The following is a 22,241-nucleotide window of genomic DNA, read 5'->3' as shown; positions in this document are numbered from 1 at the left end:
GAAAAGAAATGATGGAATGATTTGAGGATGTAGATATGCCACGTTCATGAGACTGCGAAACCAAGGACACGCTCATATTCAGTTGTGTCTTTGGATGAGTTGATATGTAGAAAAATAGCTTTGCATCGCACCAGATTTGATGCGCATTGATCACGTGGCCGGATTGAGTGAGATGTTATTTAGAGAATATGATGAAGATATATCGAATAACTGACGTATTAAATTTTAGTTAATGAGAGATTGGCAGCGAGATGCCGACGTGAATGCTACGTCATCCCCACTCCAGGACCCAGCGAAGTCGGACCCATCAATTCTTATTAGATGGCAAACTTGACATCATAAAAATACCATCGATTTCTTCTTCTTCCTCTTGCTTTAATCCCAGAGAAATAGCAAAATAATCACAGAAATGGCATCACCACCCTCGCTTCTTGCCGCGACGGCCAAGGTATGATGCACCAAACAGCGCAATGATTCCTACTAACCCAGGCAGCTCAACAATGGCCTCATCATCCCCCGCATCCAACTCGGCCTCTACATGATGTCCACCAGAGAAGCTACAGATTCAGTGCGTCAAGGTCTCCTCACCGGCTACCGCGCATTTGACTGCGCGCAGATGTACCGTAATGAGCGCCAGGCCGGTAAAGCCATCAGCGACTTCCTCGCCAGTAGCGAGAACAAGTCGGGTCTGAAGCGTGAGGATATCTGGTACACTTCCAAGCTTGCCAGCTGCGATACATCGTACGATGCTGTGCGAAGATCGGTGCAAAAGTCCGTCGAAGCTTCTGGTCTGGGATACATTGACTTGTTCCTGCTACACAGCCCTTATGGGGGAAAGGATGCGAGACTTACCAGCTGGAAGGCCCTTGAGGATGCTATTGATGCAGGTGAAATCCGCGCTGCTGGAGTCAGCAACTTTGGCTCTGCCCATGTGAGTCTCCAATATCTTATCTCAGACGATACCTCTAACATTGTGCAGATCGAAGAATTGATGGCGTCCAACCCACGGATCGCTCCTGTCATCAACCAGATCGAGGTTCATCCATTCAACACACAAGAGGACATTCGAGCCACCTGCGCCAAGCACGACATCGCCATCGAGGCTTACGCGCCTCTTGCTCGCGCTGAGCGTATGGATCACCCTGCCATCCTTGACATGGCCAAGAAGTACTCTGTCACCCCGGCGCAAATCTTTGTCAAGTGAGTTCCCCAAATAATGATATGTTATGACCATACTGACTGTTTCAGGTGGGGTCTACAGCACGATTTCATCACTTTGCCCAAGAGCACCAAGCAGAAGCGCATGATCGAGAATGCAAGCGTTGATGGATTTGAGATTTCAGAAAGCGACATGAAGAAGCTGGATGATTTGGATGAGCATCTGGTTACTGACTGGTGAGTGCCTCGCCAAACACCTGGTACAATTGTGGCTAACGAGTCTATAGGGACCCTACCGATGCGCCGTAATAGTTTTACGAATACAGATATAACACAGAATTGTTGCGTTTTTTGACTGTAGCATCACATGGTTTTTCTTAACATCATCATGTCTTTTCGCTCGTTCCAGCCGCCTCCGAAGCACCAACTTGCCTCTCACTTGTACCCACCTCTCTGATGACCAACCATGCCGGGAAAATTGCAAGAGCCCAAAGCCCAAAATTGACATACGTGCTGCCAACAGTCGCCATGATGGGCAGCGCATTTAGTCCATAGCTGAGAGCTTGCCATGCCGATTCCGTGCCTCGCAGCAGTGCTGATAGACGTACTGTCTCTTGAGAGCTTGTCGAGATTTCTCCGATGATGAAAAAGGCAAAATTGTAGTTTAGCTGGAACCCAGTGACAAGAAAGACGAAAACTCCAAATGCGGCTCCAAACCCAGGGTCGGCCCAGTCGTAGAGCGCCCCTTCACGATTGAACTTGGTAACATTGACTGTCAACCATATCCACCAACCTCCTTGTAGAGCCATGATAACGACATATGCCCATCGTGCGCGCTTCTTGAGAGAAACTTGGTTCTGATCAAGCCACACTCCCAGTAAGTTACTTATGATGACCGCAACTATACCAGAGATGAAAGATCCCAGAGCCCGAGCTCGCACGCTGAACCAGAGAGCGATGTAGGTGAAAAAGACAGATTCGGAGTAGACACCTTGACCAATCCACAAGATCAGTAGTAGAAAGTCTTTTTTGAGGAATGTTCGTGTCGTGGCTTTGAACTCTTTCCACGGGTGATCATGAATGCTCATGTCAACCTGTCGACCGTCGGATCGCTGTACTTGTGAGGGCTTGTTCAAGAGACATGCGATGAAAGGGCCCAAAGCCTGAAGAGCGATGAAGATGAGGTAAACCTTGTATGAGACCTTGCCAGCCTCATTCTGGTCGACGTTTAGACCGAGATTGATCGCACCACCCATGACTTGGCTGAATCTTGTAAAGGAGAGCCAATATGCAACCATGCGGCCTCTATTTCGCGGTTCGGGGTATCCGATGGCAATCGCCGCCTCGGCCGACCAAAATATCCCTGCAGAAACACCACAACAGGCTGCGCCGAAGATGACAAGCCACTCAACGCCATATCGATTGTTCAAGTACAGACCTGCACTGTAGGGTGCAAAACCGACAGTGCCGATGATGAGTGCGCCTTTGATGCCGATGTACTTGACGATGCCGCTTGTGAACCAGCAGGAAATGATCATCAAACAGAAGGTGAGCGCGTTGCCGGTGTTGACGAGGTAGGGTTTCTGAGCACCGCCTGCGCCAAGAGAGTTCATTGCGCTCCATAGGCCGGGGGCTGCGAAGCTGCAGAGACCTAGAATCGTCGCGTTGTAGATGGGTGAGCGATTCCATTTTGCTAGATCGTGTTAGTGCGGGGTTTAAGATGGGGAGACTGGTGATGTTACGCTTGAGGGGGGCTTGGTGAGGTGCTTCGGCGTCGACTGCATCAAAAGCATGTTTCTGTTCCGAGTCTGACATTGTTGCAGTTTATCCGACTCCTGCCGTAGTTGAGAATTGATGGGAAAGAATGTGTATGAAAATAGAAAGAGATCAAAGATAATATCTTGGAATCTGTGCAAGATCAAGATAAGCGTGCAGATGGAAGGATTGCGTGACAGGCCTTTGAGATAACGTGCGCTCATCAACCCTCGATTGGGACTGGTGTTCATGTTGGGCAGAATAAGTCGCTAATCATTGATAAGATACTGCGCTCTTGTGAAACGGTTCCAAGCATCGTCATTAGATTGTACCATTGTCGTGAATCTCTGCCGTCTTTCGGCTGCAACACCCCTCGAGGCATCACAAAGATCGGCTTTCAGAAGCATAAGTGACAAAATAGTAAGTCAGCTTACGCCACTCATGTCGGATTTCTTGGTCATTTATTTTTGTGCCCTGAAACTTACAAGGTTAGCTTTTCTGCTACCCACTTGACACGGCTGAGGTGTATAATTGCGCGTCATTTGCCAGGACGTCGTTGAGATGGTAATGCCCCAAAACATACCAGTAGTCCACCGTGCCATAACGTACAGATGGCAGATGTCAATTTACATATACCAAAAACCCGTCTAGGTAAAGGTTACACCTTCCTTCTTCGACATACTTGACGATGTCTAGGACGGTGACGGCGACATGGACGGTTTTGTACCTGGAGGACAAGACCCGAGCAGGGATCTCCCAACGCGTGGAGGGCGCCCCAAACTCGAGAAAAGGGCAAGGGAGATTATCAAACACCAGGTCTGGTCGAGCTATATATTTCTGTGCAACGTCAACTTCGGTATCACCCTCGAGTTGTGACAGAGAGAGCCACCGCTCAACTTTGACGCAGACAAGCGTCCGATTCCACTTGCCGTCCACCTTGAGATTGATAGGTCGGACGAGATTGTAATCATGCGGATCTGGATCATTGGTGATGAAATCGAGGATCAAATACCAAATCTCTAGGGGCAATATCTTCCGACCTTGAGTGTCGGAGGTAATGAGTGTTGGAGAGTGAGAAACAAGACTTTCGACGTATGCGGGTCCGCGAAGGGTTTTATTAAGAATCATGATTGGCTTCCAATGGGCAAGCATCTCAGCCTCGTCATCGCCGGCAGGTCTCATCTTGGTAATGTCGTTTATCGTGACGCAGGCAGGTATGTCTTGACGTTCAGCTGTGTCGTGACAGCTAGCGAAGAAAGATTGGAGTTAGCTGGGGGTAATGAAGTGTGGAACTTGAACTTGAGCAACAGCAAAAGATAAAATAACTCTTATTATTTATAAAGTAAATACATTTAATCCTGTTTTATTGAAAACTCAAAAGCGACATTTGCTGTGCCATTCAGCGAACACTGATGTTGAGTTTTAGATTTAGAGATGTAAAGCATATTATTACACTGCATCCTAACTTAGATTGGACTTTTGTTCTTGCTTTCTAGCTCTCATCCGAATAGAAGCTTGTATACTACTTGCTACTATTTGTGGCACGAGGTATTCAACAGTCGTGGCAGCGTCAAAGACAAAAACAATGACTCGTCTCACACTCTGTCTTTTTAGACTGGGCACTGAAGATGTTTGCGTTCGCGGTCCAACTAGAGATTGTCTTGAACCATACATAATACCTAGCCGAATGTATCGCATCCTTAACTTATAATGACGATAAAAGAGAAGGGAATAAAGACGATCTTTCACTACTTTTTATTCATGCTCGATTACGATGACTGGTTTGGAGGCTACTGAGATTCTAAACTTGAGATGCTAAAGCAAATAGTGCAGCCGGATTATATGTCATTCTATAAAACTCCCTCACCACAATACCCATGACTACTGTTAACTACGGGTCGGGGTTGAAGGAATCTCAAGAGACTATAGCTTTGTAGTTTCAAGATTATCTCCACGCAATCGTTCGATGATGTGAGAATAAGCGAAACCCACCGACTACATGAAGAAAGTCCTAATTATCCAAGTTAGACTTATTGCGAATAGAATGCAATTTAATCCCCCGATTGAAGCGTTTATTTTTCCTTTAGTGGAACAGAATCGTACATCTCATGTCTTAAGTCAAAGGCACCAGCGAAAAGACCCTTGCAACTATAAGGACGCCTGGGCCTCTTCGCTATTCGAACACAGACACGCAAGACATTCCTGGGGCAGCAACACGGACTGAAATTAAGGAACAACTAACAAAGCTCGACGTACGAGTAGCACAAATCAGTTTAGGTAATGCTATCTCACATTGCCATCCTTTCTCCCCCTCCAATACGGCCCGTTTAAACAAGCTTAAACAGCCTCTGCAACCAAAAGCCCCATACCAAAGACACTGATCTCTGGGGTGCAGTGCGGGTTGACCTACCAGAAGGCAAAGATTCGAGACGTTTTGAGACGGACGAAGACGTAAAGTTCCGGGGAAATTGCAGGCTACGTTTTGACGTTCTAGAAACGAAGAAAAAAGGTCGGTCTGACAAAAAAGATGGACCAGGCACGAACTCATTATTCAAAGATTAGTCAATGCAATGAGGTGAATAACCCCACAGATAAGCGATTCATGGACTGAGATTGACGTTGAATTTTTTCGTGGAGAAAAGTGATGAAGAAATTTTCGTATCCTGCGTATGTTGATCTATAAAAAAGAGGGTTTATTCCCTGGTCTTTTCCGCGTCTGAATGACTAGCAGATCGACATTCGAGGTCAATCAAACCAGTTCTTTTTTTCTTTCACCCTCAAAAGAGGGAAATAATCAGCCATGACTTGTGTTTCTCTTCCCCAAAGTCAATCGTGTTGGGGCCCCGGAGTTATCTCGTTGTCCGGCAGGCTCGAGATTGGAAAGTTCACAGACCACGTTATTACAGAGTTATTGTTAGGATATCATAACGTGATGAATATCCACAGGCGGTTCGATGACGGTTTCCACAGCTGACGTTGTTGTCCAATGGTACGTTTCATCCACGTAAAAAAGAACCGGACGCAGGGTCAGATGTCACTCTGGCCCACAACCGGCAGATATTTCCACCACCTTACGCCCTTGGGTCAAGCGTCATTCCATAGAAGGAAGGGTTTTCTTAGCAGGGCTACAGGGGAACCGCCACCATCTACAGCGCGGCTCGTGAGCGCCGTTCGGGCCTTTTCGTCACTAAAAAAAAGTCTGGGAACTGAGATTATGGTCAGGAACAAATCAGTTTCTATTATGCCATTGATATCATATCGGTCGAGACTACCGGCCCGGTCTACGAGGCTAACTCGGTCTCCGTTGATCGGAATCTCGTCAATAGTGATTACGAGTTTAAATGGAATAAAACCTGGAGTATCTAATCGTAGGTACATAGCATCATGACCCGGCCCCGACGCGCCGGAGGTGGAACCCGGGTACACCGAAAACCGCGCCTTGATTGTCTGTCATTCTTGTTCGCGCTTTGTCCTTGAGCCGTTTTTCCCGTTAGAAAGCTCTTCTACCCGTTCGGGATTGCATTCCTTTTAAATACTTTGGTCCTGCCTCACTTTTTCCTTCCCAGGGTCTGTCCAATTCCTTCATATACTTGTCTGTTGGTCCCATCTTTTGCGACTCTGGTTCCTTCACCTACTCATCTCTTTACACTCTGACCAGCCCTTGGTCATCGCATGAGTAGCCAACCTCCCACCAATATACCAATATTCCTACCGAACGTACATCTCTACTACACTCCGATCCAATGCCTTCCTCTCCCAAGGCCAAGTCCTCCAAACCCGTCAACATGATGGACGATCGCCACGACCCAGAGACCGCCGACGATGTCGAGGTCTCTCAGCAGAAGCAGCTCGCTGCCCAGGGCAATGCGCACTTTCACCGTCTGGGCTGGAAGCGTCTTGCCATTGTCACCATCGTTGAGGCTATCGCCCTCGGTGCTCTCAGTCTGCCTTCAGCCTACCACACCCTGGGCATGTTCCCTGGTGTCTTCCTTACCATCACCCTCGGTCTCGTCTCCATCTTCACCAGCTACATCGTCGGCCAGGTCAAGCTCAAGTATCCTCACATTTCTCACTACGCTGATGCTGGACGCCTTCTGCTCGGACGCTTTGGCTACGAGCTTTTCGGTGCTGCTCTCGTTCTTGAGCTTGTCATGGTTGTCGGTTCGCACGCTTTGACTGGTAGCATTGCGCTTATCGACATTAACGGTGGAAAAGTCTGCTCTATCGTCTTCTCCGCTGTTTCTGCAGTCATTCTGCTGATCCTCGCCATCCCCCCATCTTTCACCGAAGTCGCTATTCTTGGTTACATCGATTTCGTTTCTATTCTGGCCGCCATTGGAATTACTGTGATCGCCACAGGTATCCAGGCTAGCGACTCAACTGGCGGACTTTCTGGTGTTGAGTGGTCTGCTTGGCCCAAGGAGGACCTCAGCTTCGCCGAGGCTTTCGTCGCCGTCAGCAACATCATTTTTGCCTTCAGTTTCGCGATTGGTCAATTCTCCTTCATGGACGAGATGCACACTCCTACTGATTACATGAAGTCCATCTATGCCTCATGCTTTATCCAAATCTCCATCTACACCCTGACCGGAGCCCTCTGCTACGCTTTTATTGGACCTGCTGTTCAGTCGCCTGCTCTGTTGTCTGCTGGGCCACTTATTTCCAAGATCGCCTTTGGTGTCGCTTTACCTGTTATCTTCATCTCCGGTTCGATCAATTCGACCGTTGCCCTCCGATATCTTCATGGCCGTATGTTCAAGGACTCGATTCTTCGATACGTCAACACCCCTATGGGCTGGGTCAGCTGGATCACTCTGGTCACCATCTTCACTATTGTTGCCTGGGTCATTGCTGAAGCCATTCCCATCTTCTCCGACTTGCTCTCTCTTGCCTCGGCTCTCTTTGTGTCTGGTTTCTCCTTCTGGATCCCAGGTGTCATGTGGTTCGCTTTGCTCTGCGAGGGCAAGTGGTTCGAGAAGAAGAACTTGCTCTTCAGCTTGGGATCCATTCTTGCCTTTATCATCGGTATTGTTACCCTTGGTGCTGGCACTTATGCTACCATTAAGGATATTGTAAGTTGTCCAAATTCAAACAGTCATGTCAGAAACAGCAACTAACATTGTCACAGATTGATATCACCAGCACGGGCTCCGCTCATGCTCCCTTCACTTGCCGATCAAGTTAAGATTATGACCTAATTTGGGATAGATGATAAAAAGCGTTGTTCATTCGGAGATATCTTGTATATATTAATTAACATGATTATCGATTTCTACATATCCTCTGCCGTTAAATTATGTGATGATCTATACATACAGTACCACTAATCGATTGAATCTTGGCATTCGTTATGGCTATGTTAACTACTATAGCGAATAGTGTATGTTTGGAGGGTTACTGACGCTCTATCATACCTGTCATGTAAGGTATGTTATATATCAAGACGCAACTGTGTTATAAAATACTGGGTTGATCCTAATTATACGGTACGAAAAACAAAACGTCCTAATTGACAATCTTGGAGACCATGTCCTTTCCAACATTTTCAATATTCACAAAACATTTATCAGAAGTATCCACAGCGAAAACCCTCAAGCACTTAGTACCATTATATAACATAGTATTTCAGCGAGCAGAAGGATATAGCCACTCCTGAAAACTCGACCTACGCCGAACGGGCGATGCGCCCAACCCCTCACTACCAACACTGGCTCGACGATCGTTACTATTTCGTCTCACCCAGGTATTGGTCCAGTCAGAACCAGTCGCAGGTGTCGTGGTAGTCATAACTCTTTGCTTGTAAGCTATGGGGTTAGTCGTCAGCCGCGGTTCAGGAGGAAGGCCATGGGGGATGGTAACACGTACAGGTTGCATCGTTTCTGTTGGGGTTTTCAAGAACGGCCTGAAGCTTGGCCTTGGCCTTTTCTGCCATAGTCTGAGGAGCCATATCTATTGAATAAGCTGGTATGTCTAAAATGCTAGATACGAACTGATATTCGTTACATGAAAGTTGTGAAAATCCTGTCGCAACGACAAGAGAGGGGAAACGGCTTTTATCACACACCTTATCAACAATCTCGTGGTCATTCGTCATTCTGAGAAGATTGCAGAACAAGTTTGTCAGCTTGGCAATTGGAGTGCAGTCCAGAGTTGCCTCTTTAGGTATAAGATGAACCATCACCAACGTTGTTTTGTGCCATCAACGTCAGAAAACGCGGGGTAAATCAACATCAACCAATTGTTCCGTGAGGTACGTTGCAGTGGTTTGGTAACAGTCAATCTCCTTCTTTCCTATTCGCTTAATCGTTGAGAGTTTACATGGGGTGGTGTAAGAAACAATGAGGCAGAAGTTGTTACTGTGAGGTCCGTTGCAGTTCAGATTGGATGTTAATAATAGCTTATCAAACCGGTGAAAGGCGCAGAATGAACTCTTTCGGAACTCATTTGTTTTCTTATCGCATAGACTTGACTGTCTTTGATGTAACATAAAGAAGGCTCCTTCACCAAGGCCAGAGGGAACAAAGACATGGGCTTTGTTAGCCCCAAACATCTTCTTCTTCTTGACTGCGATGAGTTTTACGGTTTGAACACTCCCATATGAAACTGAGTACCATTAAACTCGATATACTTACCCTACATAGTCTATAATTAGGCGATTACTGAATTGGTCCATCAGATGCCAAGCGAACCGCTTCAGCCGCGCAGCCGAGGATCCGCAACCCTGCCTCTAGCGTCCAACAAACAACATCTGTTGGTTGAAGAGACATGATCCTAGCCAGCATTTATGGCACAGACCTGGTGTGTTGCCTAAAACGTCCCATAATAAACCCGAGACCGACCAACAGCAGTCTGTGAGGTAAATGAGGGAATCCTTTGATGACGGGAGACTTAAACAGGACATTCCCGGACCCAGAAGCTATTCCTTTGCCTTTGTTTCTGACGACATCACTCTCTTCTTCGAAGCCATGGCGAGGCTCATTCTTGTTTACGCCGTTCTCTCTTTCTGGGTGGCTCTGGCAGTTGCCCAGTATGATTACAACAACCTTCTGAAGGGTTGTTACCAGGGACAGTCTGATGACTTTACTGTTGGAGGGCTTGCCAGTACTCAGCCACAACGCGAGAGGTGCGCCCTCGTATGTTCCCAGCGAGGCAATAACTTTGTTGCATTTGGCATCTACAATTGCTTTTGCGCCAAAAGTGAACCAGCTGGAACAAACAAAGTCGACATCAGTCGCTGTAAAGCGCAAGGTCTAGATGGATGGAACGCGCCCAAGCTTAGGAAGGTTAACCGCATCGAAGATGTCTTTGTTGTTTTCAACATCGATCCCAAAAGACAAAGCGACGACCTGGAGAGTACGCCTCAAGATGAAGTGAAACCGTCGCAATCAGGATCGCCTGCTGCGCTTTCCCATTCAGCTGGCCGTAGCAGACCTCTCGGGTGTTATCCAGGCTTGCCACTTGATGTTGATCTTAACACGATCACGATCACTGAAAAAGATCGTCGTCAGTGTGCTAAAGCATGCGGCGAAAAGGGCAAAGCTGCTGTTGTCTTCAGTGGTCTCAAATGCGGCTGCACCGACAATCCCCCAAAGGCTTCCACTAGGGTCGAAGACATCCGGTGCGCCCTTCAATCTACAAATGAACTCTACCGCACCGACCTTGTCTACAGTGTATGGAGCAGCGGATTTGGGGTCAACTTGGAAGGCTACATACCCAAGGTGAAAGACTATCCGTATAAGCCTAGCGAGGTCTCTACCGATCGATCTGAACTAATTCATGTTTCCGGACCGGGCTGCTACAGAAGCCCACCAACACCAAAGAACCGCAGATACAAGAATCTCGAATCAAACTGCCCTGAAACCTGTCGTCGTTTTTGCAAAGAATACAAAAAGAGATATATGTTTCTGCAACAATCGGATTGCTGGTGCTCGGATGAACCTCCAAGTGAAATGGAGGAACTCAACCGTGATCGTTGCGACATCAGATGTTATGCCGACCAGCTGTCCATGTGTGGAGGCGAATACAGCTACAGCGTTTATGATCTCGGAACCCAGACGAGACCTGCTTCCTTGTCTGAGAAATCAACCGGGCAATGCTTCTCTAGTCGTGCCCTGACTTCAAGACAAGTCATGGGCATTAGCAATCAAGAAGATTTCCTCGAGGCGTGCATTAACCGCTGCAAGGACATTGGTGAACCCCTTGCGTTGGTACATGATTCTAAATGTTGGTGCGCCACAACGTATCCTCATGATCTGTACTCTTCTAGTCCAGAGTCTTGCAATCTCCCATGCCAGGGAGATAACGAGAACCACTGTGGTGGTACGCAAGACCAAAAGCTGTATTACTCTCTATATACCACGAGCGTCAGAGACGGTGTTCAGAAGGACCCTCGTGGGAGGCCTTTCGATTTTCCAAAGCGTCATGAGACAACGTGGCATGGATGCTGGAGGGAACCGCCACGTACTGAGCACCACTCACACAGTAGCCATACCAATACAGTTACGAGCTGTGCTAGCTACTGCCGGAGGTACAGATCAACTGTTGCTGCTGTGCGCCAGAATAGTTGCGTTTGCGCTACATCCTATCCAGAGCACAGTCAAAGACGTCCCGACTCCATGTGCAAATCTTCATGTCCTGGATACCCATACGACGACTGCGGCGGGCCTCAAGCCTGGACTGTTGTCAATACTGGATTGATCAATCATGTTCCATACGACAAGCCCAGGCGTAAGGAAGCTGGTAACGATAACACCTTGAATACGGGCTCGAAGAAGGCATTGCGCTTGGGCTGCTACGACACGAGGTCCGACACCTGGGGAGCCGTTCAGGCATATATTGGCAACGCTGGACCCGAAGTCTGCGCTTCCAGGTGTAGAAATATGAAGTTTCCGGTTTCCGCAATGCAGGGCAAAACGTGCTCATGCGGGGTCAAGATTCCCCGGCGAGATAGTAGAGTCAATGGGTTCCATTGCAATCTTTCTTGCCGAGATGAAGGGTCTTGTGGTGGTGTCAGTACTTGGAGCATCTTCAACTCGGGATTGCAAGCCAGTGTCCAGACAGATGCAAACACAAAGCCAGCCCACGGCTGTTTCAAGTTCACCCGCCCCATATCTACCCGCCTAATTCCCCAGGTCCGTTACGTGGACATCTTTAGTCCGAATCAAAGCCGGAATAGAGGTTCCTGCACTGCCCGTTGCGCTGAAGAGGGCTATCCTGTGGCTCTGCGACATGGTACAAAATGTTTCTGCTCCCCTGGACTCCCGCAAGAGAGGGTACGTGTCGAAGACCAGCTCTGTTCGTATCAGTGTCGTGGAGACAAACTCGAAGCGTGTGGTGGTCCCTCTTACGCGTACACCGTTTACAAGACCGATGCCTACATGCCTGATCTCCAGAATGAAGAGAAGTTAAAGTCAAAGTTGAAGCCCGAGGGGAAGAAGCCGAAGGAGGAGATCCAGAACCCTTCGCCAGACGGTAGACATCAGTGTCTGCATCCCGCTTTGGAGAAAGCCAATGAGGTCTTCAACGTGGTTTCAGAGAAACTCACTGCTGTCACCCTAAAGATTCAAGTCTGGTTCTTTTGGATACGCGATAAGGCACAGCATATCTTTGATACCTGTCTCTGGAATGTGATGGTCTTTTTCTCCAATATTTTATATCGTTTGGGATTCTTATCTGCTGAGGGTGCGGTTGAACTTTAGGTCGTTAACGCTTTTTGTCATGTTCACATAGGCGAGGGTTCTCGGGGTGTCAGAAGAATTGACCGCTGGGAGCATAAGAGTCATTTTATGCCCGTTAGATTAGGTTATTTGATTTTTATACCCCAAGTCTTAGGCGGCCAATGTTTCTGCTACTCACTAGGAAGGTGTAGCTAGAACAGTAGATCATGATATGCATGCAATCGTCAAAGAGTAAAAAAGGTCGTAATTAAACGTATTATTCTAGATACGTATACCAACGTGCCTCATGAACGTATATCCCATACTTCATAGTCATGCACAATAACTAACCCTCAACTATGACACCAAGATCCGATTGCCAACTCTTCGTTCCCAAAAACCCAACAAACAAATATAGGTATCTTGCTATATCCTTTTGTGAATCGTAAATGCGGATAAAACATTCCATCGGCAGGCAGCGGCACAACTGTTTTCAAAAGATAACCCCATACTTTATATGCGGTAGAGAATGGCTAGTACTCTGTTCAATGTCCAGTGCCGTAGTTTGACTGCGCGTTTGACAAAAGTCGCTCTCTCTCATCATCCGCTTTCATCTCGACCTTCTTCTCCACAAACATTCTACCCTTAATGGCAACGAATACGGTAAGAATGAGACCGACTAGAGTTCCAACAGCGCCCAGCGTAGCGTTGATAGGTGTTGGATTATCATGGAGCGGGCCGTGAGTGAGCGCGTCGAGGCCAGACTGAGCAAGCTGAGTAATTCCAGAGACACAGGTAATGGTCCCGTAAATGCGCCCAAAAGTAGCAAATCCAAATACCTTGGTCGCGTAGTCACTAGTATGGGATTTAGTATCGAAACTGAAAAATCAAGGAATGAGAAACTACTTACGAGATGGCTGAATAGTAAAGAGGTCGGAAGAAAACAAAGGTAATAACAGTAAAATAACCTGCCCAAATGTTGGAGAGACAGTTGAGAACTCCAATGACAGCGATGAACACTGTCAGTACGCCGAAAATACTAGGAACACTCAAGTTGTTTAGCAAAAGACCAATAAATGGTGTTGAAGCAACTCCTCCGACAGGTAAAGCGATGTCGAAAAAGTCATTGACGAGCTCAGCCGCCTTGTCAGAGCCCAACATGTATCGGTACTGTGACCTGACACTGGCAATAAAGTAGTTCATGCGAAGCATCTGTAGGATCGTCAAGAGCAATATGAGAATGAACCAGGGCGACATCATTTGTCTGTGAGCAGGCACTCCATGCAAAACTCCCCAAACACCACTGGTTTCCTGTCGCTCTTCCTCTTCCCTAATCCTCGCTCCCCTTTCTGCTTCGTCACCAGTGATTTCTTCGATCATCTCAATCTTGGTTCTCCGTTGCTCAGCACGTGTGCTTCTAACACGTCTCAGTTCATTCGTGTCATCGATCTCGTCATCCGACGCATGGATGTCATGATTGTGATCATGGGCGCTTTCAATCTTCCTCTCAAGCTGAGGTAGGGAATGGTACGAATGAGGAGGCATCCAGAGCAATTCAGCCAGGCATATAAGCACTGGGACAGAGATGTAACTAAAGAAGAATTTGTCTAGAGTAAATCTGCCGTCAGTAGCTTCATAAGCCATACGGTAGAATAGGAAGACAGCGGCAGAAGCATCAAAAGCTCCTGTAACGAGAGCTACAATCAAGCCGGAGTACATGGGGAAGGCATTGGCCAACTGGAACGAGGAAACGAAGAGAAAAGTGCCACCAAAAGCTAGCAAGATGTTGCCAGCGAGATAGCCGTGGAATCCGGGGATGGAAAAGGAAAGTCCCATCAACAAAGATCCGAGAGTTAACAGAAGACTAGAAACAAGCCAGCATACACGACGGCCGAAGCGATCTAGGGCAGCTCCTGCGAAGAGGGAGGAGACATTGGCGGAGATTGATGCTGAGATGAAAAGTAGGTTTAATCGCATATCCTGTGCCGCGCATGGAACCTGGAAGTCTGGCGTATGTCCGAAGTTCGTTTGGTCATTGTCACAGAGTTCAGAATAAATGCCTTCGGAAATCAAGATGGGCTTCAGAGCGGCGAAACCGAAGACGATGCCAGCTGCGAGCCAGCAAGCTATTATGCCAGTCGCTACTTGAGCTACAGACGGTCAGCAGAGAGCACAAATGCAGATTGGCGTGAATCAACTCACCATATCGCTTAATTTCGGAGACCTTGTAAGCAGCAAGATTGGGCAGTTTCTGCACAATCTCAATAGGAGCAAAACTCAAGCGTCGCCAGCTTGATCTGTCAGGAAAGGATTCGTATTCAATTCCATCGGGATCGAGGATATTTGGCGTTCCAAAACCGGGAGAAATATCTGGATGCGTTGGACCTTCATATTTGGGATTCGCTGGGCCTTCATAGTCGAACCCTTCTGGTTGAACCAAATGGTGAGCGAGAGACATTTATGCTTCTGATAAGAGGATGTCAGGAGTCACGCAGCTACCTAACGGAACAAGAAACACGAGTTGGAGTACAGAAGCATCACATAAAAAGTAATATCTAATGCTGAGATGAAGTGAATTTATTGCAAAAGGTAGGGAAATGAGGTCTAGGTCAGGAAGTTTCGGTAATGTTCTCTTGTGAACTGTGATGAATGACGTCAAATTGTTCTCATTGCAATTCTATAGGCTTGGGGAATAAATGTCCCGTGGTCGTATGATGGACCATGCTTATCTGGCGGACTATCCTAAACTTGGGAGCACAAGCGAGGGTATTCGCATCTTGGCGTAGTATTGGAATGTTGTGGAATGTATCAACGGAAGCCTCAGGCATATTTCCGGTTGGTCTGCTGGCTGTCAGACGGTGTCTGTATGTACCGTGTTGTACGTGTCGACTGCCGAAGGTTCGCGAAACTCCCCCACCAGGATACTTGCAGGGATGTCACCACAGAGTACTTGGAGGGCCAGTCAGCCTCATTATGGACAAGCAAAGGGTCCCTTGTGCACGTGTTACAAGGTTCAATGTCACTGGAGGCATCTCCCTAGCTTCCCTTATAGCTCCGCTCCACTTGGTCCCTTCCATCGGTTATTGCAATGCCGATTTAACGGGGCCGGATCGATGACTATGACTTCAATAATTCGACGAAAAAATAAAGATTTACGCTGACAGTACAAGAGTAGCAGAGTTGGCAGATACTCTTTGTGGTCCATAACTCACAGTTTGCTTCTTTATCAGTACAAAGTTGACAACTTCCAACTCTATTCACGTCTAAGTTTGAGTCTGATGGCCACACTGTCTCTCCTGCCGTGACAATGCCAAACCTTGAACCACACTCGGTCGTACTTGATAAAAGGACATTCAACATAAGTTGAGATGGCCCCAACCCGCAAATGGTTACGCCGAAATAATTTCCTTATCTCAGTGGCGATGGTGTCGTTGTCTTAGCGAACTCAAACTTGTCTAACCGAATTCGACCATCCCGAGGGTCCAGACTCTGCATCATTGACGCTCAACAGTAACTGCCAGCAAATTTATTTTCCATTTTCAAATCGATTCACCGTATCTTTCTCTATTCTCTCTATCTTTTGACCGTACCACACCAAAAACCGCGTCAATGGAGTTCCAAAAGCCCAGTCTCCCACCAAAGGCCCCTAGAACCAGCGCCTTGAAACCTTCAAATGTGGCCAACACTCCCGACTTGGAATTTTACGTCCATCCTCACTTGGTGCCAGACCAGGACCCTTGCAAGGGTAGACTGCTCCGAGCCACGGGTCCCATCCGAGAAGGCACCATTCTCCTGGTAGACACAGCATATGCCATCGTACCTTCTGTGACGTCTGATGCCGAACCGCTCATATGCAGCAATCTCTCGTGCTCTCGCCGTGTCTCGCAAAATGGCCGTGCCGTACGCTGTGAAAACGCTTGTTTCAAAGACGTTGTTTGGTGCAATATCGCCTGCCGAGCCGCCGACAAGCTCCGGCATGACTTTGAGTGTGCCTGGTTAAAGAGGAACGTCAACAGCATGCGTCGCAAAGAAAGCGAGTACAATTTTGCTACTCTCTGGCATGTCGTTCGTCTGCTCGCCACGTGGAACGCCGAGTTGCACAGCGGCAATGCTGTCACACAACATCGGTACCCCTGGGAAGCTCACTTTTTGCGTGGCTGGAAAGCCGTGGACATGTGCTGTGCGTACCTTGATTCGTGGCCAGAAGAACAGATAACGCACTGGAAACGACTGGTCAATGAGTATCTGAGTGATGCCTCTGTTCTGCCGTGTATGTTAACTGCCGACGAGATGCTCCTACTGCTGTGCAAGGAAGAAACCAACACATTTGGCCTTTACCCGAAAGCGACCGGTTCTCAATCAATGAACGACAATGCTACTTCCCGTGGTGAATCGTACGGTTTCGCCCTGTATCCCAGGGCCGCCCAATTCAACCATTCATGCTTGCCCAATGTGAGTGGAGATTAACTGTATAGTGCTGCGTCCAGTACTGACTTCTTCCCAGGTATCACACAAACCCGAGGGCCAAGCCAGGATGGTATACACAGCTGCGCGAGACATATCCAAGGGTGAAGAGTGCATGATCACCTACTTTGATCTTGTGAGGCAGAAGGATGTATCAAGTAGACAGAAATATGCCCAAACACAGTTTCAGTTCAAGTGTACCTGCAATCGATGTTTGGAAGAGGAGGCTGAGGAAAATATGGATATCATGGATTCATTACCATTCGGGTTCTAAGAGAAGGGATAGGCGTTAAAAGGTTGGTTTATGGGATTCAAAAGAGAAAGGAGTGTTTGGAATTTATGCTATAAACTCTACTTATCACCATAAGAGTGTAGACTAAATTGACCTATTAACAAGGATTGTCAAGGATCAGTAGCCCAATCCTCGTGCCCCAGCCTCAAGGCAATATTCTCACTCGGCCACCTCAACTGAAGGGTAGAGAAGGACTTGCTGGCCCCATCCAACAGCCTTTTCAGCTACAGTCACAGCTTCCTCCCACTCATTTAGAGAATATCCTCGTTCGACAACCTGATGCCCTGCTTCCTTGCCCAACTTGACGACTCCAACTTCAATCATCTTGATCAGCGAGACTAGTTCTTCTCGTGTGTACATAAATTGAGCTTTGATCGTGATGTTCCGAACCATGAGACTGGCATAGTTGATTTTGATATCGAACATCATGCCTAAGAAGACTACACGACCAAAAGAGTTGAGAGAATCGATCGAGGCAGTAAGGTGGTGAGGGGCCGCAGTGGCAGCCGGGGGCGAGACATCGATGTAAGCGTCAACGCCTTGAGGTGCCAGAGCACGAATAGCTCCAGCATCCTTCTTGCTGTCTCCGGTTAACTCAAGAGCGGTGATGCGAGGAAAGCGAGAAGTAAGGGGCTCGAGCTTAGATGCGGAGCGAGAGATGGCGATGACTTTGCATCCGATTTGAGCAGCCAGCTCCACGACTGCCCCAGAGAAATGTCCAGTGGCAGGTGCAACAATGACCGTATCGCCAGCTTGGAGCTCGGCAGCTCTGACTCCGCCATACGCAACGGAGAGTCGCTGAATGTAGTTCAAGTCACCATAAGAATAACCCATCTCATCAACTAAAATTTTCTCGTCAAGAGGCATAACGTTCTCTGCTGGAACAATAGCAGCATCTCTCCAAAACCCCTGCCAGAGATTGAATAGCTTGACGTCCCTCTCAGGCCCACCGCCGTCATGAATTCCAAGGAGAACCCGTGTGTTGGGATCATCTCTTGCAGTGACAAAGTTGTTCATGTAGACGAGTTGGCCTGGCCTGAGAGCTACAGCATCTGGCCCAACAGAGATGACACGGCCAACACCGCCATCGCCAGGGTTATACGGGGTTTGGAAAGAAAGAGGACTCTTCCCATGAAAACCAGCTCGCTGGTGAGGTCTGACTGGAGTGCTAAGAACACGGACAACGACTGATCCCGAAGGTGTAGGGCTTGGGATTGGGTTTTTTTCCAAGTCAAGTCGCCCGTTGAAAGAATTGAGTACTAGTGAAGTAGATACTTCAGGAATAAATTGGCTGGCCATGATGGCAGATTTGTGAGGGACAAATATGAAGTAGATTTGGATGTTGAGCGTGTTTGGCTGTTTGAAGTCGTGGTATTGGAGCATACAGCTGCACTCTTTATACTTTTGCATCCACTTACTAATAGCTATCTGTAGATCCCGAAGTGGTATGAAATTTGCATATGTGATGCTGAATATCCAATGGAATCTTTACTGCTCATGCCTGTCTCATCGGCCGTAAGAGCGGACATAGTGGTTACCTAAAGCGGTAATTGTTTGGTCCGACATGTCCGTGGAATGCCGTAGCAGAAAAGTTCACTCCCTAATTCTTATGTCTCAAAAATAAGCAACCTATGAGTCTGGTATAAGTCGCATGAACTGACCTACAACTTCCGTCTCTTATGCTTATAGCATTTAACTTTCTGATGATTCTGAATGAAATGTCTATCCGCTTTATCGAATGTAGATAATTAACATATTCTCATTGGAGTGTTAGCGAAGTCACGTGCAGTATCTCCGCACCGGGGAGGCCTACCAGACAAACTTAGATAGGTAGTAGATAAGTTGCGATATTTCACTGTTCAAGGTTGTGAACGATGATGATATATGACATTGTCCCTTCACCCCTTCATCATGGCCAATCAATCATTGTTGCTCGCACTTGAGCTCCAGCGTGAAGACCTTCAAGCGATCGGGGAGTCAATGAAGGGGAAACAACGAGCCGATGAAAAAACCGACTTAGATATTGCTCTTGAAATTTATCAAAATGAGCTCGACACAGTCTCCAATCACGCATATGATCGTGAAATGGCTCTCAGTATCGCACGAGCCGTACTATCCGATGCTTCCATCATCATCGAGGCTCAAGAGGCAGAGGACCAAGCTGAACGGGATCATCGATTTGCAATGAGTCTTTCGGGAAATGGAAATGAACAAGTGCCACGGCACTCAACTGAGAGAATGGATGAAACACTGGACGACCAATTGATCGAGTACCTACAAGCACTGAATATCGAAGAGCCCGAGGACCAACCTGAGTCGTCAAGTTGGGCTGCCTCTCGCAAGCCAGAGGCCGTCAGAGAGTGTATTGCTTGTGGTGACGAGTTCCCGCCTTTTGCCCTCTCTCGATCTCCGTGCTCACACGAATATTGTCGCAAATGCCTTGTTGGTCTCGTGCGCTCATCACTTCAAGACGAGTCACTCTTCCCACCGCGGTGCTGTCGTTTGCCTATACCCGTCACCACTGGCGGCAAGTGGTTCTCACCGGAGATTGTTGGTCAATTCAGGGCTAAGAAGCTGGAATATGAGACGCCAAATCGAACATACTGCAGCAAGCCAACATGCTCAACATTTGTGCCACCTGCGTTTATTACAGGCGAGGTCGCGCATTGTCCCAAGTGTAGTCAAAAAACGTGCACTCATTGCAAAGGAAGACAACACACCGGTATATGCAGGGAGGATGATGCGTCGCAGCAGCTTCTACAGCTTGCAGCCGAGAATGGATGGCAGAGTTGCAATTCCTGTCGCCGGATGGTTGAACTCAACACTGGGTGTTATCATATGAGTAAGTTCCCCTCGAATTCTGGAAAACGTCACGCGTATTATATAGTGGAATAACCTGTGGTGTCACGTGAACGCCATGAGGGCTTCTTATCTATCATATTACCTCGGCAATCCGTTAATGAATTCCCCCTTTACTGACATATTATGTCCAGCCTGCCCATGCGGAGCCCAGTTTTGCTATGTCTGTGGAGTTCCATGGAAGAACTGTACTTGCCCGCAGTGGGAAGAGGGACACTTGTTACAACGGGCAAATGATATTGTTGACCGCGATGCTGGGGACCGTATCAACGCTCTAGAGCGACATCGGCGCGTACAGCTCGAAAGAGTAAATCTCATTGAAAATCACGAATGCGATCATGAGCGATGGAAAGGCCGCCCAGGTCCTCGGGAATGCGAGGAATGCAACCAGGTCTTGCCAGTATTTATATATGAGTGCCGTCAGTGTCATGTCATGGCCTGCAGACGCTGTCGGTTCAACAGACTCTAGCCTCTACGTTACGCTTTAGAATACAACAATAAATGCCCTAAAATCACAGCCTGGATAACATGAGGCAACCTGCTAATTTCGTCCCCGATGCCCAAGCGGCCAACGTTTTTTGGTATTTTGAAAGAAGTAAAGTTGGAAGGTTCTTATAGAACCCTTCGATTCTGTCATTTCGTTTGGGGCTGACTTTGTCTAATCACGTCTTTGGTGATGGCTGATAGCAGTAACTGTAAAGCGCAGTGTACACCTGATTATGCTATAGTGATAAAGCCCATGCCATCTAACTTATGGAGAGGAGTGTAAGTCAGTATACTAACATAATGCAGGCATCATTTCTTTTCTCTTTATGATCTCCACAGTAGGTACGCCTCTGTGCTGTACGAAAGCTGCTGGATCTAGAAGAACTCTAGGGCCAACCTGAATCGTCGAACTGTGCTGAGTCCCCCAAGCCGGGTGTAAATATTGTATTCATATAAGTTTCTGTAACATTTCGACAATCGCCTTATCCCTTATACATCAGTGTCGAGTTTCGATTATGCAAAAGTCGTGCCACAAACACACAGCCTAGAATCAATCATCCTTGACGCTGACTAACTACCAGCCCCCAGTGCAATCTACCCATCAACCCGACTCATGCAGTAAATCCAAGTCCTTCATCCTACATTCGATACCAACATCTTCGAAAATGAGAGACCAAGAGCTCACACGCCACATCAGCACTTTCCGAGCCTCCTGCCCACAACGTATCAAGCGGAACAGGCCAACCGTATCATGCTCCGCTTGTCGTGCGCGTAAGCAGAAATGCGATAGACAGCAGCCTTGCAGTGGATGCCAGAGGCGCGGTTCAGAAGACTCATGCCGTTTTGGACCTTCATCGGAACCAAAAAAGTCGATTTCGCTCGAGGATGGGACGACGCGCGTTCAGAGTGAGCTTGGGCGAATGCGGAGTGTGCTGCAACGCCTCCTCAGCCAACCCACCCAAGATCAATCAACGAAATCTGTCAAACAGCTCCTCGATAGCATCGATCGAATCGAGAACACTGTCAGTGAGGATGTGTGTCAAGAAATTGCACAAATGCCCCATGCGAGCCAGCTCCCAGACGTCATATTCGGCACTGTGGCTGTGGTGGTCATGTCTCAAGTCCTACCTGTCTTACGTCGGATCATCTGCCATGCCTTGGGCTTTAAAACCTACAGCTACTCAGATGCTATGTTTGTGAAAAGTCAGCTGAACGTCTGGTACTAGTCTATTCCGACTTCTCTCCGTATCCGGTCGATCAGGAATACCGCCTTTACGGATTCTAATCATATTGTTATGCAAAGAATCCTATTTAAACTCATATATACCTCGAGCATTATACTCACACATCGTCCATTTCTAGATTTATTAACCTACAGTGGTTTTAAGTTCTAGGAATATTATATTAAAAGCTATAGTATTAATTATAAGCTTTTTCTTTTTTTCCTTAGAATTTTCTTTAGTTTTTTAATTTTATAGAATTCTTAATATAATAAATTTTAATTTAATAAATTTTTTATAAAATAATATTATTTTTATTAAATACTTTATAAATTATTAATAATTTATTTT

At 47.3% G+C, this 22,241-nt stretch overlaps 11 protein-coding genes across 11 annotated transcripts; 6 read left to right on the top strand and 5 right to left on the bottom strand.

Moving 5' to 3' along the window:
• Positions 1–409: 409 nt before the first annotated feature.
• FPOAC1_006163 (uncharacterized protein) lies at positions 410–1,467 on the top strand (the record flags this gene model as incomplete). Its single annotated transcript, XM_044850655.1, has 5 exons — positions 410–448; positions 494–931; positions 980–1,200; positions 1,249–1,395; positions 1,446–1,467. The coding sequence occupies 5 exons, from the start codon at positions 410–412 to the stop codon at positions 1,465–1,467; spliced, it is 867 nt and encodes a 288-aa protein (XP_044709367.1).
• Positions 1,468–1,544: 77 nt separating this feature from the next.
• Positions 1,545–2,973, bottom strand: FPOAC1_006162 (uncharacterized protein; the record flags this gene model as incomplete). The annotated part of the gene is made up of 2 exons (XM_044850654.1): positions 1,545–2,851; positions 2,901–2,973. The coding sequence occupies 2 exons, from the start codon at positions 2,971–2,973 to the stop codon at positions 1,545–1,547; spliced, it is 1,380 nt and encodes a 459-aa protein (XP_044709366.1).
• A 561-nt stretch (positions 2,974–3,534) lies between these two features.
• FPOAC1_006161 (uncharacterized protein) lies at positions 3,535–4,095 on the bottom strand (the record flags this gene model as incomplete). The annotated part of the gene is made up of 1 exon (XM_044850653.1): positions 3,535–4,095. The coding sequence occupies one exon, from the start codon at positions 4,093–4,095 to the stop codon at positions 3,535–3,537; it is 561 nt and encodes a 186-aa protein (XP_044709365.1).
• Positions 4,096–6,656: 2,561 nt separating this feature from the next.
• FPOAC1_006160 (uncharacterized protein) lies at positions 6,657–8,098 on the top strand (the record flags this gene model as incomplete). The annotated part of the gene is made up of 2 exons (XM_044850652.1): positions 6,657–7,985; positions 8,042–8,098. 2 exons carry the CDS (start codon positions 6,657–6,659, stop codon positions 8,096–8,098), a joined length of 1,386 nt encoding a protein of 461 aa, XP_044709364.1.
• Positions 8,099–8,538: 440 nt separating this feature from the next.
• FPOAC1_006159 (uncharacterized protein) lies at positions 8,539–8,860 on the bottom strand (the record flags this gene model as incomplete). The annotated part of the gene is made up of 2 exons (XM_044850651.1): positions 8,539–8,717; positions 8,779–8,860. The coding sequence occupies 2 exons, from the start codon at positions 8,858–8,860 to the stop codon at positions 8,539–8,541; spliced, it is 261 nt and encodes an 86-aa protein (XP_044709363.1).
• A 1,018-nt stretch (positions 8,861–9,878) lies between these two features.
• FPOAC1_006158 (uncharacterized protein) lies at positions 9,879–12,611 on the top strand (the record flags this gene model as incomplete). The annotated part of the gene is made up of 1 exon (XM_044850650.1): positions 9,879–12,611. The coding sequence occupies one exon, from the start codon at positions 9,879–9,881 to the stop codon at positions 12,609–12,611; it is 2,733 nt and encodes a 910-aa protein (XP_044709362.1).
• Positions 12,612–13,114: 503 nt separating this feature from the next.
• FPOAC1_006157 (uncharacterized protein) lies at positions 13,115–15,027 on the bottom strand (the record flags this gene model as incomplete). The annotated part of the gene is made up of 3 exons (XM_044850649.1): positions 13,115–13,424; positions 13,480–14,719; positions 14,772–15,027. 3 exons carry the CDS (start codon positions 15,025–15,027, stop codon positions 13,115–13,117), a joined length of 1,806 nt encoding a protein of 601 aa, XP_044709361.1.
• Positions 15,028–16,178: 1,151 nt separating this feature from the next.
• On the top strand, positions 16,179–17,307 carry FPOAC1_006156 (uncharacterized protein; the record flags this gene model as incomplete). The annotated part of the gene is made up of 2 exons (XM_044850648.1): positions 16,179–17,021; positions 17,074–17,307. 2 exons carry the CDS (start codon positions 16,179–16,181, stop codon positions 17,305–17,307), a joined length of 1,077 nt encoding a protein of 358 aa, XP_044709360.1.
• A 177-nt stretch (positions 17,308–17,484) lies between these two features.
• Positions 17,485–18,624, bottom strand: FPOAC1_006155 (uncharacterized protein; the record flags this gene model as incomplete). The annotated part of the gene is made up of 1 exon (XM_044850647.1): positions 17,485–18,624. One exon carries the CDS (start codon positions 18,622–18,624, stop codon positions 17,485–17,487), a length of 1,140 nt encoding a protein of 379 aa, XP_044709359.1.
• Positions 18,625–19,236: 612 nt separating this feature from the next.
• On the top strand, positions 19,237–20,220 carry FPOAC1_006154 (uncharacterized protein; the record flags this gene model as incomplete). Its single annotated transcript, XM_044850646.1, has 2 exons — positions 19,237–20,167; positions 20,213–20,220. The coding sequence occupies 2 exons, from the start codon at positions 19,237–19,239 to the stop codon at positions 20,218–20,220; spliced, it is 939 nt and encodes a 312-aa protein (XP_044709358.1).
• A 1,115-nt stretch (positions 20,221–21,335) lies between these two features.
• FPOAC1_006153 (uncharacterized protein) lies at positions 21,336–21,896 on the top strand (the record flags this gene model as incomplete). Its single annotated transcript, XM_044850645.1, has 1 exon — positions 21,336–21,896. The coding sequence occupies one exon, from the start codon at positions 21,336–21,338 to the stop codon at positions 21,894–21,896; it is 561 nt and encodes a 186-aa protein (XP_044709357.1).
• Between the last annotated feature and the right edge of the window lie 345 nt (positions 21,897–22,241).

This window comes from Fusarium poae, chromosome 2, assembly GCF_019609905.1.
Source record: "Fusarium poae strain DAOMC 252244 chromosome 2, whole genome shotgun sequence".
Classification (NCBI taxonomy): Eukaryota; Fungi; Ascomycota; class Sordariomycetes; order Hypocreales; family Nectriaceae; genus Fusarium; species Fusarium poae.
This window is presented reverse-complemented; position numbering and strand designations above follow the sequence as displayed.